The following is a 20,713-nucleotide window of genomic DNA, read 5'->3' on the forward strand; positions in this document are numbered from 1 at the left end:
CACAGGTTGCATGTAGGCAGTATTTAGCATATCTCCTATAAGAGAAGAGCCACATATGACGTGGGGTGAGCCTCTGCATGTTTGGTTCCAGCCTTTCACAGTTTCCTCAGCATTAGTCATTTTTAAGGTAATTCTCCGTATGGTGAGAAGGAAGAAACTTCACCCTGTGACAAAATGATGGGGGAACCTCCATCACAGAATCCTACCCAGCTTTTAGCACCAATGGGGAAGACTTTGCCCAGCAACACAGCCAAGTAACCAATAACCCTTCATCCCATCAGCCTTGCAGCTGAGCTGCAGGTCTTGGCCTGCGGTTCTAAAAGACATGCTATGGTCTTCAGAACATCGACAGAAAATAAAAACCCTTTAGCTATTTTACAGAGCAGCTGCGAGCCATAAAAGAGGCAGGAGCATGCTGCAGCACCAGCCCCATAAAACATACTGACTCTGTGAGGATTTTTATGAGATCAGTAATCCAAAGGCTGCTGCTCCACGGCTTTCTGTATTTCATGTCTGTCCAGGAATGGCTGAGCAGGGAAAGTAGGGCAGGAAAATATTTCATTTTTGTTTGCTAAATTCTCAGCAGGCATTTCTGAGCTTAGAAGATTTTACTTCAAATCCTATTAGGAAAAAGAAAAAACCAACACATTTGCCTGAACTGTGTTGTGCCTGGGCTATTTTTAATGTATAACCACATCCACGATGAGCACAATGTTTTTGCAGCAGATTCTGCTGATATTATCTCAGCTCAGGACAAGACTCATTGATTTTCTTACTCAGCAGGACCAGGAACAGCTTCTGACCCTGGCTTACACCCTCTGCCAATGACTTTGTTTTACATTTTTGTTTCCCTTTGGCATCCTGGAGCGCTCTGAGATCTCACGTCTCCCTTGCCCCCACCTTCTCCCTCAGGAGCCATGCAGAAGTTGGTTCTTTCTACCCTCTTGCCTTCTATTCCATGTTCCAGTTGTTTTGTGCCCTCTACCTTTACAATCTCAATCGTATTTTGCCCTTAATAAGGTTATCAAAACAGCATATCAACTGGATTCTAACTGTGCACTTACAAGCAGTATCTGATAATGTGCCAACAGATCATCTGCCAATAATCCTGTGCATAAGACCAGCGACAATTTTTGCTTTATCATTTCTTATGAATACTGTATCAATAGTTTGAGTTCATTACCTGTAACTAATCTGAGCTTTTCCTTTCTGTAATCCTTCTGATTTTACTGTCCCCATTTATTATCTTTTATGTTAGATGTAGAAATTTGACGAAGAGAAATGACTAAGATTAGTATGACTGAGGTATGAATGCAAGTGTGTGCACATGTGAAAGCAGTCACAGAAAACACAAAAAGACTAACAGTAAAAGTGGGCATTAATTGTTGCAGAGCACCCTACATGGGATTTCACTCAAATGAATGAAGAGGAACAAAATGACCTGAGGTAAGGTGTCAAGAAGATGGAGAGGAGAACTAGAGCCTTAAAATACACCGATGAGGAAAATAAGATAAATGTGAAGTTCAAGAATTTCACCAAAGACATTCCAGGGCAGTGAGACAAAATACTGATACGGAATATCCCAAAAAGAAGAGAAAGAGTCAGTGGTGAATGGACCATAGAAAATACAAGAATTGTAAAGTCACAGACAAAATTAACAAACGACTTGACAGCGTGAAGTTGTACAGGCTGACGGATCTAGGTGAAATAGCAATCAAGTTATTAAGAAGACGTCAAAAAGCTGCTGACCACAGCTGCCCAGATCAGGGCCTGTAGCAAGCTTCAGAAATGCTGAGGTAGCTCTGTTCACATTCGCTGCTGCAACAAACTCACCTCTGATGCAGCAAATAAGAGCACCTGAGATTGAGACCTTAGAAGGGGATGCAAAGGAAAGAGAAGATGCACGGTAAGTGGTGGGCAGATGATGATCAGAAGCCCAGAGGAAGGAATGAAAAGCAGTAGCTCTCATGCAGTAACAAGAAGAGGATTAAGATCCTTAGAACTGAGTTGGGGGTTTTGAAAACAAGACAAGACAAAAGCAAGCTATGCGGTGTGGTCAACGTGTCCAAGGGATGGGATGCCATTCAGAGAGCCCCAGACATACTGAGTAGTGAGTCCAGGAGAACCCCATGAGGTTCAGTAAGTCCAAGTGCAGGGTCTTGTACGTGGGTCGTGGCAACTGCCACTGTCAGTACGAGTTGGGGGATGACAGGATGGAGCACAGCTCTGCCAAAAAGGACTGTATGTATTGCCGGATGGCAGCTGGACATGAGCCAGCACCAAGCTTTTGTAGCCCAGACAGCCAACCGTACTCTGGGCTGCACCCAAAGCAGTGTGGCCAGCAGGGGGAGGGAGGGGATCTGCCCCTCTTCTCTGTGAGACCTCACCTGGAGTGCTGCATCCATACAGGGAATGCTCAACGCAGGAAAGACACGGAGCTGTTGGAGCACGTCCAGAGGAGGGCCACAGAAATGATCCGAGGGATAGAACTCCTCCCTAGGTGGACAGACTGAGAGAGCTGGGGCTGTGCAGCCTGGAAAAGAGAAGGCTCCAGGGAAACCTGATTGAAGCATTTCAGTATCTAAAAGGGGGTTGTAAGAACGATGGGGACAGATTCTTTAGCAGAGTCTGTTGTAATAGGACAAGGGGAAATGGTTTCAAAATAAAACAGGAGAGATTCAGATTGGATATAAAGAAGTTTTTTACAATAAGGGCAGTGAAGCACTGGCATAGGGTAGAGAGAGGCACTGCCAGAGAGGCAGTGGTGCCCCGTCCCTGCAGACACCCCAGGTCAGGCTGGAGAAGAGAAGGCTGTGAGGAGACCTCATTGCAGCCTTCCGGTATTTAAAAGGGGAATATAAATAGGAGGGGAATCAACTTTTTACTCAGGTAGATAGTGATGGGTTGAGGGGAAATGGTTTTAAGCTCAAGGAGGGAAGGTTTAGATTAAATGTCAGGGGGAAGTTCTTCACAGAATGGTGAGGTGCTGGAAAAGGCTGCCCAGAGAGGCTGTGGATGCCCCATCCCTGGAGGTGTTCAAGACCAGGTTGGCTGGAGCCCTGGGCAATCTGGTCTAGTACCAAATCTGGAAGTTTGTGGTCTTGCCTGTGGTAGGGGGGCTGGAACCTGATGATCCTTTGGGTCCCTTCCAACCCAAGCCATTCTGTGATTCTATGATGATTCAGGCTGGGTGGGCTCTGAGCAACCTCATCTATCTGTGTGTGTCCCTGTTAACTGCAGGGGAGCTGGACCAAATGACCTTTAAGTCTCCCTTCCAACTCAAAAGATTCTATGATTCTATTCTATGATTCTAAGACAGTGACAGAAACAGCTGATCATGCCATAAAAGCAGAAATACATGAGAACTGGGTTCTATTCACTGTTAGATTGAGGGCTTCATGTTTTTTTTTTGTGAGTGTCTTAATTGGCTCTTAAAATGTCAGCAGTATCTGGGCTCAAGAGGCTACTGAAAGGCTTAAGGCAGTACTGCAGAGGGCATGTGGATGTTCTCAAGGAAGAAGGTACACATACATATGTATAATTTATTATTTGCAATGGGTGCTGAAGGGAGAAAACTGTTTTTTAAGAACACAAAGCATATCTGTTTTCCATCATCTTTTCAGGATTCTTATAACATCAGAGGCACCAAACTACTTACATTCCAGCTTTAGAAAGAGTTCAGTATTTCCTTCCTTGAGCACAAGAGTCTTTACTGAATAGATCAAAGTGGTTTACATAATAAAATATTCTTTTAAGTGCTAGGCTATCTCTGGTGCTTAGAACTAACTAGTTCTAGAATATTAATGCAGATTTGCCTTATGCATTTTGTATAGATTATGCAAATTAAATGAAACATATATATATATTTTTATGATGGAAGCCCCATATTCTGTCTACCTGTTCCTACAACAGCAGGCAGTGGCACTGTGTTGTAGAATGCAGAAAGAGCTGAAGAGAGGTTTGGAAAGACAAGGAGGCACAGCCCTATCAGTGTTCCCATTCTTAAGATATTTAGTCCTGAAAACTTAACACCATAGTTACCTCCTTGCTGAATAAACAGAGTAATCTTGACATTGTATCCTCATTAAAAGACTTTCAGTTCCTTTTTAGTCCTTCACTCAAGAACATAAAACCACTCACACTAAGGACTCTGTCAAGAACTGGTGGGTTACTTTCTGGTTTTTGTACTGCTGCAATACAAAAACCTTTATATTTTTCAGTCTTGATGGAAACAAAGTATCTCCACTCAAGGTAAAAGCATCCAAAGAAAGGAGCTATTTGGTTTCTCAGCGACCAAACAGTTTGCCTACTTTGTTCCACTGTGATACTTGTTTAATTACTATAGCGTTACATCATCAAATCACTTAGTTAAGATCTTAATTCTCAACTTTGACACTTCTGATGTGTTTATGTCCTTATTATTAGTTCCTTATACTCCTTCCATGTGTTTTTAGTGATACTGTAAAGTCAGTCCCCTACAGGAAGCTTCATGTGGCCTCTCTCTTCAAGAAGCAACAACACACTTCCTATTGCTGAATCTCCACTACATGGTAAATGACCTTGTACAGGACTTAGAAGCCTCTGAAATTTTGAGCAAATGTCCTCCTAAGATAAATTCCGCTTATGAATAAGGAATTATTTATTTATTTACTTATTTTTAACCGTGCAGTCAACTAAGCACTAGCAAATGCTGCCCAGAGAGGCTCTGGTGTCTCCATATCTTGAGATACTCAAAAGATGTCTGGGTATGGTTATAAGATCACTTGGTCCTTCTATACAATGCATTTCTACACTTTCTGCACTGAAATTAGGGACCCTCCCTTTCCCTGCATCCTGGTCCTGGCATGGGCAATATTTTTCCTCTGCTCTCTATGCTCCTGTTCTCAGTTTCCATTCTCATCTGGGCCGCAATCATATAACTGCAATTATGGGAAGGTCCTGCCAGCTCTTGGCTGAAGCAGAATACCGCGTTGGCAGGTCTTGAAAGAAAGAGCTTTCCAGTTCTTGCAAGGATCTACCAAGTTCAGCGAACAAGAATTTCTCAAAAGCTTATAACTCAGCCAACTTGAGTAGACCTCAACAGCTATTTAACGTGACACAGAGAGGGTTTTATAATGAATAGCATCAAACCACTTTCACAGTAAGCAGTGGTATGAATGCAGCGTGAAATCCTGAAAGGTTTTCATCCATTCACTAATGGAGAGAGATGTAAATACGGAAGTTCATAAATCCAAGTTAACCTTTTAAAATGTTTTAATAATAATAATAAAAAAGTAATTAGTTGCTCACATTCTCACATTTCTGAATCTCCTTCCATCTGTTACAGAGGTCTCAGATGACATGTAATACTTTGGCTAGCGCAAAATATCTTCCATAGTGTGGGAATCCCACACTATAGGTGGGACTAGAAACAAATTCAGCTTGAACACAAGGCACTGTTTTATACGATAATTACTACTGTCCAGTCTCTCTCTGTGAAGGTATTTTGGAAAACATTCCTTTCAGAAGAATTAATATTACATTAAAAATGCATTATATTAAGAGACTCAAGACTATTTATAAAAGAAGCGTCTTTCGGGCAGAACACTTTTATACAAACCAGACTCGTGCATTAGCAGCAGCCAAACATACACTTGGAACAGTCTAATTGCACAGCATCACAGCTGATAAATAGCACGTTTCTGCCGCCTCTGTAAAGACGGCTGGAAGCCCTAGGTATAGAGAGACAAAATGTATGATGAGATACTGCAATATACACTTGTTTGGTATTTTAATGCATTTTAAATAGCTATAAGACATGGAAATTTTCCAGAACGCATGCCAAAATCCCTTACTCCCAGACTGCAATTTATTTATATTCAATCTATTTTATACACATTAGAAGAAGTGTGGCAGTGTTTTCAGAGGGAAAAATGTATATATAAACATAGAGCTATTTTAACTTACTTTTTTGGCTACTTATGCTCTGTCTTGACATTTGTTCTACAGAATCACTTACGAGGGAATAAGGCCATGTAAATATTTTTGAAATTTGATGTCTTTGCCTTTTTCAGTGCTTTGGATTGTTATGAGATGGCAACCATGACTCAAGTCCTCCAAGTCCTGAACTAAGTGCTCTCTCATTAAAGAACTCAGCATCACTCTTTCCTAATGTGAGAAGAGTATCAGTAACAATCCTTAAAATCATAGAATCATAGATATAAGATGAAATTATTTGGTATGCATCACAGATGAAAACTGGCATTTGTTTTTATCAGCTTTCTGATGAAATTCATCGTTATGTTTTCCTAGTGAACCAGGTTATGATTGCTTCTACTCTCTTTCCATCAGCATTTCTTGGGTGCTAGAGTTACCAACAGGCTCAAGACAGAGCAACACAACCCCTGAATCTGCAAGCAAGAAAGAGTATTTGAAGGGGAGAGCAGGATTTCCTTGCAGAATGCAGCACATGAGCCACAGTCCTACAGACAACACAAACTAGTAGCTGCAGGAAGGCCATTTCCACACCTTCTCACTGAGTAATGACACTAATGAAGCATTTCTCCTCTGTTTGCAGTTATCCTAGAACCCTGAGAGCACAAGACCACCAGCTGATTCAGCTGTATAATTTGGCTTATTTTTCACATGCTGTTGATTTATTGTAGAAACCCCTCATTTTATATGGAGAGAGAAGAAAATTAGAATTTTCTCCATTATATCTCAATTATATGTAGTTACAGGTAAAATCCAAGCTTCTTGTTGCCTTGCGCTAGGGCAGCCCACTTCTGATGGATGGAGACAGTGCCTGAGGAGCTGCAGCCTGTGGGAAGTATGCATCCATGGGAGGGATCCACCTAGAGCAGGAGCAAGGAGTGGCCATGAAGGAGTAGAAGATGACAGAGTGTTCTGGACTGAGCACAGCCCCCATTCCCTGTTTCTCTGTGCCAGGAAGAAGAGGCTGAAGAGGATGGATGGGGGGAAAGGTGTTTTTGGTTTGCTTTTTATTTCTCATTGCTGCTGTTTGTTAGTAATAGGCAATAAATTACACTGATGTCTGTACACTGAGTCTGTTTTGCCCATAATAGTAATTGGTGAGTGACCTCCCTGTCCTTTTCTCAACTCTTGAGCCCTTTTCTATCATACTTTCTCCCCACTTCCTTTAAGGAGGAAGACTGAGAGAGACATGGTGGAGTTTAGTTGCCCATCAGGGTGAAACCACCCGTCTGCAGCAACTCCCTGGGTTGCAGCTCTCGCACAAGAGACCATTTCTTCTTTGTGTCCAGCAAGAATCTCCCTTCCTGCAACTTGTAACCATCCTGTCTTTCTGTCATTGCAATGCCCTTTACATAGTAGAAGACTAATGTTAGATTCCCTCTCACTTTTTTATTTTTTCTTCATTAAGTTGAACTCCAGTACTGTCTGTTTCCTAAGATTTACAAGAACCGAAATCACCTACATTAAAGAACACTGGCCTCATTCCCTAGATGGCAATAAAAACAAAACAGAAGAGATCCTTGGATTTGAACTATCCATTGGTACAGTGGAGACTTACAGCTTCAGGGCCCCAAGGTTCAGTTCTGATTTTATCCTAAGTAATCTGGTTCCTCTTTGAGCAACCTGAATGAAGAAAAGCTCTTTCCTGAAACATATAATGGCAACAGTAAAAAGCTTCACCAGATGAAGAACTCATATAATATTCCACAGTGCATATCTGTGTTCTATACCCACACTCTGACTCTGATCAAGCTGGCATCTTTCCACATTCTGCATTAGCTCAAGTTAATGTTTCTTGTAGTTTTTTCAAATAAGGTGAGATGCATTAAAGAGATTGAATGCCTTGTAGAGAAGCAGGATGTTGTAAAAGAGGAGACAACCTGCTAATTCTAATCCTTTGACAAATATATAATACAATTAAAACAAACAAAGATGAAAGTGCAAATAGCAGTTCAAAACCAGCAACCCCAAATTCTTTGAAACTATTCCAGCTGACAAGACAGATTAGACATTTACATGGGTGATTTTACTTCACCAGTTCAAAAAAGCTAGAGAAGACAGCAATAATCTCTTCTCTGATGGGCAGGGAGGAAATAATTTTCTTTTATCACTTGATTTCCTTCCTAGCAGTATTTTTAGACTTGAATTATCTTCAGGTTTTTCATGACTGCCCAACTCAAAAACAACAACAACAAAGTTTTAAAGATTATGTGAAGGGTCCTCTTGTACGAATATATAGAATTGATATAGGGCATTCTGCATGACACTATGGGGTTCTACAAAGAAGAAAACTGTATAAACAGAAGAAATAAACTTAAAACATCACATTTTAATAACTCCTGAAATATCTTGAATTTTCTTATGATTTAAACCTTACAGGAGATAAATAACATTGAGCAGAATTTGATCATTTGAATGAATTTGGCTAGAATTTCTGTTTCAAGGTGCTGGAGGTGTGAGGAATAGTGGACAAATGAATAATACAAGCAAATAGAATTCTGGCTGCTAATCTGAAATCCTTTAAAAAAAAAAACTAAACACCTCAGTCTGCAACACTGCAAAGGTCATCTGTGTTTACAACACAAAATGTTAAATCAGTTCTGTTTCAGCACCTTTAGCATTCTGGTGCTCTTTGCAAGATCAGTGTCCCTTCATAAGATTGGGTCACTGAAAACTCATCAATTGCTCTAAGAAGCACTTCTACTAGTGTTTATCAGCAGTCATAGATTTCTTATTTTCTACTGAACAAAGCTCCTTAAATTCCATAGTTCTGCCACATGGTAGATATCTTGAGCTTTTGGTATCTTTGGTATGTTGAGTGAAAACAAGAAACACAGAAAAGGTGTCTCTGAGCAGATATATAATTGAACTTTTTTATTATTTTCTATTTTAAAAAATAGTAATAATATATATATTTTCAAATGTCCATCTGTATAGAAAGAAATTGACTCTCATAGAAATGAATGCAGTACAGCACCATACTCTTTCCTAAGAATTGCCGAGGACTATTTTTTTTTGCTAGAGGGTACACTCTGTAACACAGAAACTGCAGCATTTGTCCCTCATCATCACTCAGCTCTGTAAAGTAGAGCACACTCAGCACAGTCCTCCATTAAGAGCATCACAGAATCACAGAGTGGTTAAGATTGGAAGGGACTTCTGCATCCATCTGGTCCAACCCCTGCTCAAGCAAGGCCATCCAGAGCATCTTTCTCAGGCCTGAGTCCAGGCAGCTTTTGACCATCTCCAAGAAGGAGATCCCCGCAACCTCTCTGGCCAACCCATGTCAGTGCTCCATCACTCTCATAGCCCAAAAGTACTTCTGGATGTTCAAAGGAAACCTCCTATGTTTCACTTTGAGCCCACTGTCTCTTGTCCTGGCGCACTGGGCACCCCTTAAAAGAGCCTGGCTCCATCTTTCTTAGACCCTCTCTTCTGACATTTTCCATAAATGAGATCTTCCCCCTGAGCCTTTTCTTCTCCAGGCTACGAGTCCTCACTCTCTCAGCCTTTCCCCATAGAAGAGATGTTCCAGTCCCAACCTTAGTGGCTCTTCACTTGACTCTCTCCAGTCGCTCTAATCTCTCTTGCACAGGGATTCACGGGATCTCACAAAGGGAGAAGTCTGAAATCAGGCTACATGCCCTAATACTATAGGTCTGATTGTATTCCTGTGAATGTAACATTGTGCAATGAAAACTGCTTGAACCATATGGATATTGTACCAATCCCTACATAACCTACAAAGCAGAGCCTGACAGCTATTTAAAATACATTCCCAATACACATAAGGAACAGCTAAGCCCATTCAGCTGTAAAACTACCTTGCTCAGCTTCCGCTTGCTACACAAGAATTGGCAAGGGATGAAGAACAGCGCAGTACTTCTTGGAACCAACAGCCGCATGTTTCTTAAATGAACATCATGAACTTTGATTTTGCAGACCAATCATACAAAGGTGTTTTACTTTGAGGAGGCAGCTCTTTCAGAGCAAGAAAGAAAAGAAAAGCCATTGAACAAGGTGTTGGGGGAAAACACCCATCAGGCTGAGATGAGCCCAGGGAGGGATGAAGAAATAACAAATTAGAACAAACAAACAAAACATTCCTTCAGACAAGAAAGAATCCAAAGAATAAAAATAAGTAAACGCTCAAAGACACTGTTCAAAGACTGGAAACTAAAAACCTCTTCTTTTTTCTTAATGTACCTTCTTCCTCTGACATTTATTTTCTACTTGCTATATTCGCCAAATCTGTATTTATTCTCCAAATGCCTCTGATTGCATAAAGTCTTTGAGTTTTTGTCTTGTCCCTTTTTTTGCCTTAAAAATCTCAACTCAATCTCTTAATTCCCAAATGTCCGATTGCTTCCCTTTTCAGTTCTGATGTTAAGACTTTTGATTAGTTGTGACTTCAGACAGTGCACATCAACCAAAATTCCTTTCATCACCTTGGTCTTTTCTATCCCAATGAATCAGAAATAATTTCTCCACTGTGAAAAGCATGATTCGGCTACAAAGATAACGGACTGATAGGTGTGTTTTCTGGAATTCCCTCAACTACCCCAGTCATAACACATTTTGATACTGTTTCCCTCTACAAGTTTCTTACATGAGAGGGCTAAATTTCTACTGTCTTTGTAACAATTCTTTCAAAGGCTATTCTCTTGTATGTCAAAACTAAATACTCAGCCTCTGCCAGTAGATATCTCTGTATACGGGCACATTTCCAATGTCTGCACTGACAGTTTACAGAACTGCCTTCTGCAAGGGATTTTCCCAGTAATAAGCAAGGATGTTGCACAAGCATGCACATTAATGAGGAGCAACCAGGAGGCAGAGCAAGTCCTCCAATATAGCCTTCCCTATAATGCAGAGCCTTTATGATCTAGAAGTGAACTATGTTACTGGTATGGAAAACTAACATTAATTTGCACTTAGAAAGTTTGGTCCTGCAGGATTCATGGATACAGCCACACGCAGGTAGCTCTCAGCTAACACAGCTTCTAAAGACTGGAGCACCAGTTTGCCTCAAGCAGAACTGTCTCCGCTCAGTTCAAGCTCTGCAGCAGCCCAGTCAATGTGTTGTCCTGCCTGTGAGCTGGCTTCATGCAGTCACAAGCATCTCAAACTGTGCAGTCCACAATATTTAGTCCACAATACTCCACAATACTTAGACTATTCTGTTACTTGTAAAGTCCCACCTTCTAGACACTAGACAACTGACTATAAAATTAAAATATTAAAAGAAAACTAACAGACAGTGGCTTTAAATGTTTTTAATAGGGCATTTTTACTCTTAGTATAATTGTCACGGAGGTCAATAATAGCTTATTATCATTTGGTAAGTACGTGAGACATTATATGGACACAAACTATGAGACAACTAGTTTCTTCTGCTTTTGAGATGGAAATGTTGCTGCAGTCATGCAGTAATGCTATGAGGGACTGGGGAGCTTGTTCAATAACAGGAACTCCACATATGGTCTTGATTAACCTTTAACTAGATTCAGCAGAACTGTAGCAAGGACAGAACTAGAGACATCGCGACACACCAAACTATAGAATTGGATCCAACCCCAGCAGCGTAGCCCTCTAGAGACCGGTAGGGCCAGAATTAGCCTATGAAGAGGACACTGGAGAGGGAGTGTTCAAGGGCTGGTGGTACCAGCTGACACCCAGAAATGGCTCCCAGGGTCCAAAGTAAAACACTGAAAAGTTTAATGATGCAACAGGATATTGGGCTAATCTAATAATATTTGCTGAAAACAATCATATGACATTACTCACTGCAGGAACAACTTGACACTTGTCAAAGGAATTAATTACTTCTAAGAACCCAAAGTGCAGACTCCCACTAGGCACTACTCATCCCACCTAATTTTGGTCTTCTAAAAGTTGTGCATCTAGTCTGAGCACTGTCTACAGACTATGTCTGAACTAAGTGAAAAGAGACAAGATGTCTTAGATGAAGATGTGTTGCTGTCAGCAGATAGTTTTGCCTTTCTAATGTTAAATTATCGAACATTTAGATGAATGAAGTTGGGCAGAAGAAACACCATCTTGGGAGACAACCTTTCCCCATCCAGTTTACCATCAAAGAATAACTATGATAATACTTACCTGACAGATCAACCAACATTTCCATCTACAGAGAAGGTAACTTCTGTCTCAAGAAGTATCAGGCAATGTATTTTGTATCCTCTGGATAGGGAAACATTTCTATCTCTGTGTAGAAGCCCTTGTGGAAATGTACACAATCCTGGGCACAAATTTGCAAGAAATATGTTTCCACAAAGGAAGAGCAGATGCAGAGAAGGGATGTTAGCATGATCAGACAAGTGCAGAGATGACCCTAGAAAAAAAGACTAAAAGAGGTTGATCTGTTTAGCATGGCCAAATAAAGCCTAAGAATATATATATATATATATGGTTGCTTTCTAAACTATGAAGAAAGCCAGCCCTTAAGAATGAAAAGAAGTATTTATACTAAAATGACATTGCTGGCACAAGAACAGATGTCTACAAGTTAATAGCAGATAACTGTTGACAGGATGTTAGAAGATGGTTTCAAAGCCTTGGAGGAATAACTTTCCAGTTGGAACACTAGGCACAACCTAATGAATTTTGCAAATAAAAGGAGTATTTTTACAATTAAAATTTAAATCTTTAAATATGAAGATTTAAGATCAAATGCTGGCTGATAAAGGAAAGGACTGGGCTTGATCCAAATGGTGTTTTCTTGTCTTATGCTTTCATACAAGAAGTACTACTCACATCCACTCTCCCTCAGCCCAGTTCATTCAGGCTTCCCCATCACTGCCTTTGCCTTTAAACATCTCCAAATACAGTCACATTACTCTTCACAGCCCCTCAAGGCCTTTGTCTCAAGCTTCTCCTTCTGTCACTCTCCCTCCCCTCCACTACTTCTATAAATAGCACTCCAAGGCAGACATCAGACATGCAAAGTTTCAGCCCAGGCAACATCTGCAGGCTTTCCTGGATGCACTGTCCTTTTTGTTAAGCATTGAGGCTGCATCCTTCTTTGGGAAAGGTAACTGCAGTAGTCAGAAGGAGGGAAATCTACCAAATTCCCATTGCTGAATTTCCTTCAACTGTTGCTGTTTCTAGAATTTTCTTGGCCTGACTCCAAGAGGAACTTCTGTAGCCAAGAAATCTGCCTACATGTCTGACTTCTTACAAAGCGGGCACAGGACTACTGTATCTGGGCAGGTTGTTAGCAGCACAGAGAGGAGAAAACGGCACAGTGCTTTATCTTTCTATTTGGCTAAGTTACGAGGCATGCTCCCATCAGAATGAGATATGCATGGAGGACTTACGCAGCTGGTCTTTACGTCTGTGATAAGCTATGGATGCTTAGCCTGCAGCAGCTCAGCCCAGATTGCATGCCAATGTCAAAAAGTGCATCTACTTTTGTCGCTTGAAATGAATGCCACCTAGCATAAAATGATCCCACTGTCACTACAGTTTACCAGGAAATATTCTACACTGCCATGTTTGTGTCTGCTTTTCTCGATGTAACCTAAATACTGAATGCAAAATCACAGAGAGGTCACTATGCTCTGAATGCGCAAATATCTTACAGGCCTTTTGTGCACATAATGGACAAAACAAGCAAACAAAAACACTGCAACAATACATGGCCACAGCATGGCCCTGAAAACTAATGACCCCAGCGAACTAATGCTTCCTTTAGTCAGTAAAGTCACTAACGCCTTTGTCCCTAATACAGCAATGTAGCACTGCCGTGTAAAATGCTTTTCACTTGGCTGTCACATATGCTACACTGCACACAGAGACTGTAAGATACTGAAAGATGTACAGTTACAGTTTTCTGTACATCTGTACTTTGTGTGTGGCCACACAAAGTTCTATTTTTAGCGCTAACCTAAATAGAAGATGTAAAAGCCCAAAATGGTCTCACACTTCTGTATATGTAAAAAGCATTCAAGCCTGTCATTCAATTCAGTAGCAAAGGAGCACCAACTATAAAGACATAAACCTAAATTCTGAAAACACATTTAATTTCTGGAACTTCAACTAACTTGTAGTATACATAGACATTTATCTGTCTTCCAGGTACTAAAAATGATAATCCTAAGAAGACCTCTTTTAATTAGGGATTTAATTTCTGCTTATATTATGATTTTGAAGTCATTCCCAGTACCTTGCTTTGTAACAAAGGAGTTGTTCCCACTTCCTTTTAAATATTTGATGCTTACTTTTTATTACATTTCAGTTCAGAGGGTAATGTTATGCTCATATTTGTAAATCTAAATGAGTTGGTCTGAAAGCATGTAAACACAAAATTCAATGAACAAACGTATGTGCTATTTTTTACTAAAATATCCATTGGTAAATGCTGAAAAAATGATAGTCCTCTCATTTTAATATAAAAGGAGTGGAAATATTCATCAATTATAGAGTGACTGTGATTTTTATGCATAGAAATCACATGCAAATCTATAGAGATTTGGAGTAAGGAACAGTTTTCAAGAATGAGTGACAGATCTCTTTTCTTCCCAAGATAACTGGAAACTATTTTCCAAGTATCTCTTTCAAATAATTCCATTTTACTTTATTCTAGAACTTGGCAATCCCAAAGGAGGCACAGAAATCAAAGTACAGCAACTGCATCTTCTATCCACTCCTGATTTTCATAACTTGGAATTTCTGCATGAAATAAGTGGAGTCATAGAATAATGGAATGGTTGGGAAGGGACCTTAAAGCCCACACAGTTCCAAGTGCTCTGCTGTGGGCTGGCTGTCACTCAACAGACCAGGCTGCCCCAAGCCCCATCTAATCTGTCCTTGGACACCTCCAGGAATGGGGCACCCACAGCTCTCTGGGCAGCCTGTGGCACAGCCTCACTGTCCTCATCATTAAGAATTTCTTCCTTATATCTAATCTGAATTTGTAATTTCTTTGTTTGAAGTTATTACCCCTTGTCCTGCCACTGCACCTCCTGATAAAGAGTTCCTCCCCAGCTTTCCTGTAGCCCCCCTTTAGGGACTGGAGGTCTTCCCAGAGCCTTTTCTCCTCTAAGTTAATCAGCCCCAGCTCTCTCAGTCTGTCCCCATAGAATAGTTGATATAACCCCCTGAGCATCCTCATGGCCTTTTCTGGACCTGCTCCAACAGTTCATGTCCACGTTATGCTGAGATCTCCAGAGCTGAATGCTGTGCATGTAAATTATATACATGCATATATGCATGTAAACTATATACGCATTGTTAATTGTTCAGTGCACAAATCACTACGACCATCAGCACCAAATTAATAATAACTGACATCAATTTGTTCCTAAGGGTAGATAAATTTTCATAATTCTCACTCTTCTCCCTTACTCTTCTGCTCAACTCAGCTAATGCACAGCCTTTGGGCTTCCTACTTGTGTCACATCTATGGTCGCCCATTTCTGCATGCAGGAGCTACGGAAAGAAAATTGCCAAAGCAAACATCCAGGATTTATTTTCCCCTCTAAGAAAAGCTCCTAAAAATGTGTATCACATCTCAAAGCTAAAAATTTACCTGAAAGGCTGAAATATGGATAGATGTAATTGGAAACATTTTGGTTGTTCCTATTACAAAGAACCGGAACGCATTTGTATTTTTGATTATTACTCAGTTCATTAATATGTTAGTACCCTGAGTTTCAAGATTTTACTCAATAGGAACACAGACATTAATTGTAAAAACGTTCTTTCCTATCACCTTTGTTATAAAAGTTTTGCCGTTATGACCTACTCTCCAGCCACGGATACACTCTGAAGACACTATTAGTGCTCCTGCAAACAACGCCTGAGTTAAGTGATAGCCAGAAAGGTTTTAACTCCCCACTACAAAGGTTTCAACGTGGGTTTTTTTTTTTTTTTTTGAGATCCTCAAAATAATCTATGATATTCTCAAAATACACCAAAGCATAATGTACAAGCTCTTCTTTTGATACTGTCAACTGCTATTTTCTTACTGAGAGACACAGTCCTCTATTCCACTACAGTGGCCTAAAACTGACTAGGACTTCAGTTAAACGCTAGGTAGAGCATCAGGAGTAAATCAAGTAGCATATATTTGAAAAAAGATGTTTCCTTGAGAATAGGACTTATGTGTGAAAGGTGTTCAAAAAAGCATGAGAAGAGAGAGCAAAAAAAACACCCACAAAACTATTCCACCTCATCAAAAGATTAATGAAAGAAGACACGATAAACTAGTTGCATAGTTAAGAGTGAACAGTGAATCTTTCCTAGAACAAAGGAAAATCTACTAAAATAGTTACACAAAAACTCAAGAGTTATAACAGGAAGTATATTTCAGACACTGCCCAGCTGAATGTGTATTTGTTAGCCAAAGAAGTTACTGAAGCTACCCATACATCTAGGTTCAAAAGGGGACTGGCCATTTCCAAGCATTAAAAAGCATAATAATGAAATAAGCATTATGACTACAAACTTATTACAATCTCTAATAACTGTTAATTGGGATAAAAACTGTGGGTAACAGATCATTATCACATCTGTCTACCAAGGGTTCTTACCTTTGCCTTGGAAATATCTGGAATAGCTCTTATCACAGAACGTTGGCCTGGACAGAGCTGGCCACTGCTCTGCAGTCCTAAAAAGTACTGGTATAGAATTATTCAGAATCACAGAATCATTAAGGTCGGAAAAGACCACTAAGATCATCTAGTCCAACCGTCTGACTATCCCTAACCGGAGGCTTGGAACTTGAGACATACTGGTGTGCATTAAGTTTCAGAAAGTGTTTCCTGAAGGCCAGGATTCATTGAGTTACTTAAACTGAGGCATCCAAAGCTGACATAACTAAGAAAGATCACTCTTTAATTACAGTATGCAATCTTACAGTATAAACAAAATCAAATGACTGAGCCTACCTAGGCAATTCTTCTGGCTCTCAATAGCAATGATGCTTTTAGGGCCTGTAACTGTTGGATCCACACATTAGCTGTCTGCTATGCATAGTAGGGAAAGTTGATAGTGTGTAGGCAAAACATCTCAAAACTTCACAAAAATATACATAAGATGCAAAACACCTATTAAAAATACAACCAATGTTATTTTGTATATAAGAAAACTGAATCTTGGACAAGTGACATGATGACACCCAACAAATACGACCTATAACCATATCCCATATTGTAGCCGTATGTTGCACTGACAGTGAGATATTTTCTCCCGCGGTCACCCATTACAGTAATGAGAAGAAACCAGAGGATCAGAGAAGAACTGTTTCAGTTTCACAAAAAAAAAAAAAAAAAAAAAAAAAAAAAAAAAAAAGATTGGAAAGAGAGATGAGCACTATAAATGACATCTTCTCAAGAGGTTCTGGATATGGAATTCCTGCTATTCCAACATAGGCCTAACTTGGACACTGTAAGCCAGCATCCTGGCTCAGTAAATTACTCAACCCTCAATGAAAAAAGTCTCTGGAATTAGAAAAAAAATCACTGGCTCCATAAAATGTAGAAACCAATCATGAATTAGAAACTTGTGTGAACTCTTACCATGACTCTACTTAACTACCTGAATAGAGTGACTCAACTTACAAGGTATTTACCTCTCACTTACAAGGTATTTATGTTCAGCTACATCTGTATACTCTAAATGTGTATGGCACATTTTGTCATGCCATGACCATGCTCCAATCCAAAAAGAGCTTTCCAGTCAGATTCTGGCCTTAGGAAATATATAAAAGGATATGAAGTTTCCTCCAGGTACCATGAAGTTACACCTGCTCTCCTGGATGAGCTTCTTAGTGGCCACATGCTTGGGAGAAAACAGGTGAAAGGAAGAAGTACTTACCATGAGGACAGCACTCAAACGATCACTTTGGACTTGCTGCACTTGGATGCAGGGTCCTGGCACTTGTAACCTTGAGCCGCTGGGAACATTCCCAGCATTCCCATTTGGGATGCCGCTGTTCTCATGCCCAAGGCCTACAGATGCCCTGTACAAGTAAGTATGAGTCAGTTTACCCATACCAGTGATCTCCAACATGTCCGGTGGGAAGTGGGAGCTGGGAAGCATGTGCACACTGTATTGATATTTTTCATACTCATCAGCTGAGCAGCAACAAATGCTGGAACAGCAGCCCTGACGGTGACAAGCCCAGCAGTGGCACAGCCGTGCAATGGCAAGAAAGAGGAGGAACACTGTAAAGATGAAGGAGACGCAAGCAAGAGAAACAATCAAGTAGATGTTTGTAGCATTGAGCAGCGGCGGCGGCTCCCCATTATCATCAAAGTCAGGCAGAGCCTGGGGAAGAGTGTCAGCCAGCAGGATGCCCACAGTCACCGTGGAGGAGAGCGGAGGCTCCCCATGGTCCCGCACCACCACTACCACCTTGTGCTTAAGGAGGTCAGTGGAGTGCAAGGAGCGGGTGGTGCGTAGCTCACCCGAGTGCGGTGCCAAACGGAACAGCGTGGAGTCGGAGGAGTGGGCGAGGTGATAGGAGAGCCAGGCATTCTCTGCATTGTCCTCATCATCTGCCACCACTTTGGTCACTAGGTAGTCCTCATCAGCCAGGCGGGGCACAACTTCCACTGCCACTGAGCCATTCTGGCTGACGGGGTACAGGATGGCTGGGGCGTTGTCATTCTGGTCTGAGATATAAACATTCACAGTCATGGCAGCACTCAAGGCTGGTGACCCATTGTCCTTGGCTTCCACTTGGAAATGGAAGCTTCTAAGCTGCTCAAAGTCAAAGGCACGTTTTGCATAGATGCTCCCATTGACCAAGCTCACAGACAAAAAGCTGGCCAGGGCACTGCCTGCAACCGTTGAATTCCTGAGTATGTAAGAGATCTGCCCGTTCTCCCCTATATCAAGGTCAGAGGCTGAGACCTGGTAGAGAAAAGCACCAAGTGGATTGTTCTCCTCCACAAACACATCAAATGTGTCAGAAGCAAAGACAGGGGGGTTGTCGTTCACATCAGAAATCTGTACCCAGAGGGTCTGCTGAGTGGTGATGGGAGGAGATCCCAAGTCTGTGGCAGTGATGGTGATGTTGTACCCACTGATCAGCTCCCGGTCCAGGAGCCCGCTGGTGACCAGGCTGTAGTAGTTTTCCAAGGAAGGTTTTAACTGGAAGGGAAGGTTATCAGAGATCTGGCAGGTTACTTTCCCGTTCTCCCCAGGGTCCTTATCCATAATACTCAGCAGAGCTATCACTGTGCCAGGAACAGCATCCTCAGGGATGGGATTGGAAAGCGATGCAATTGTTATCTCTGGGCCATGATTGTTCACATCAGTGATCTCCACCAGCAGCTTAGCTGTACTTGACAAGGCAAATGCCCCTTTATCCCTTGCTTCAATAAGCATCTCAAGGAGAGGTCTCTGAACTGCTAAATCGCCACTGACCGTCACCTCCCCAGTGTGTGGGTGAATTAAGAACATTTGCTGTAGGTCTGCAGCCGTAGCATTGCTAAATGAATACGTGACCTCTCCATTGGGACCTTCATCCAAGTCCATGGCATGCACTTGTACTACCAACGTGCCACTGGGGGAGTTTTCCAGGACACTTGCCCTGTAGACTGATTGCTCAAATTCTGGTGCGTTGTCATTGGTATCCAGAACAGTCACAATGACAGGGACATCACCAGACCTTGGAGGATCCCCACCATCTTTGGCTGTAAGAACAAGTCTGTGAGTGGCTTGCTGCTCCCTGTCTAAGGCTTTCTTCAGCACCAATTCAGGATACACACTCCCGTCCCCGCGTGTCTGCATTTCCAAATGGAAATGTTCATCAGAGTTCAGAGTATAATTCTGGACGCCGTTAGTACCTTCATCGAGATCTTGGGCATTAGGGAGCGCAAACCGTGCCCCAGGTGACAGGAACTCAGGCACACTTACATGATATTCACTTAAAGGAAAGCTGGGGGAGTTGTCATTTACATCCAGGACTTTAAATTCCATCCTATAAAGCTCTAGAGGGTTTTCTAGCACAAGTTCATAATTCAGAAGACACGAAGATTTTAGTTCACAAAGCTGTTCTCTGTCTATTGGCTCGTTAACAGATAAAACCCCCGTGGTTGCATTTATATTAAAATATTGCTTACTTGAACCGGTGATCATGCGAAATTTCCGGGCTGAAAGTGCAGCCGCTTTTATTCCTAAATCCCTCGCTACGTTTCCGATCAATGCTCCACGCTCCGTTCCCTCGGCGATGGAGTACACCACTTGCCCCTTCGCGGTGCAGCAAATAAGGCAGAAGACCATCCAATAGACCCGCATTCTTCCTCCCCTGCTCAGCTCCCCGCAGCCCGGCTCGGCAGGAACATAATCCAATATTTCAGCGACCAGCCCAAGTTCCCAGAGAGCGGGCACCGGGGCGCACCGGCGGCAAGGTTACGAGAAGTTCGCTGCGGGCGCGGGAGGCGCTCCGGTCCCGCGCAGCTCCGCCACCGCCGTGCGCGGGGAGAGGCGGCCGCTGTGCTGCGCTCCGCCGCGCTACCCCCGCTCCGCCGCCGCTCTCTGTGCCTGGCGCCGCGGCCCCGCGCGTCTCTAACCGGGCGCACGGCGCCGGCCCGCGGCGGCGGCGCCACCCAGAGGCCGCGGAGTCACCTGCGTGTCGGGGGAGGGGGCTGCGAGACCCCCCCCCGCTGCCCCTCCGGTCTTTTTACTCACCCCTCCTTTTTTTCCCTTTTTTCTCCCTTTTTCTCCCTTTTTCTTTTTTTTCTTCCCCCTCGCCTTCTCCTGAAACTGC

At 42.0% G+C, this 20,713-nt stretch overlaps 1 protein-coding gene across 1 annotated transcript in view; it reads right to left on the minus strand.

The window, feature by feature from the left end:
• LOC110405172 (protocadherin alpha-C2-like) overlaps positions 1 to 20,462 on the minus strand; it is a 75,990-nt gene extending 55,528 nt beyond the window's left edge. The window contains exon 1 of the mRNA XM_021410232.1: positions 17,812 to 20,462. Within this exon, the coding sequence (XP_021265907.1) occupies positions 17,812 to 20,241 (2,430 nt within the window). The 5' untranslated portion in view covers positions 20,242 to 20,462. The remainder of the gene's footprint in view (positions 1 to 17,811) is intronic.

This window comes from Numida meleagris, chromosome 12 (genome assembly GCF_002078875.1).
Source record: "Numida meleagris isolate 19003 breed g44 Domestic line chromosome 12, NumMel1.0, whole genome shotgun sequence".
Classification (NCBI taxonomy): Eukaryota; Metazoa; Chordata; class Aves; order Galliformes; family Numididae; genus Numida; species Numida meleagris.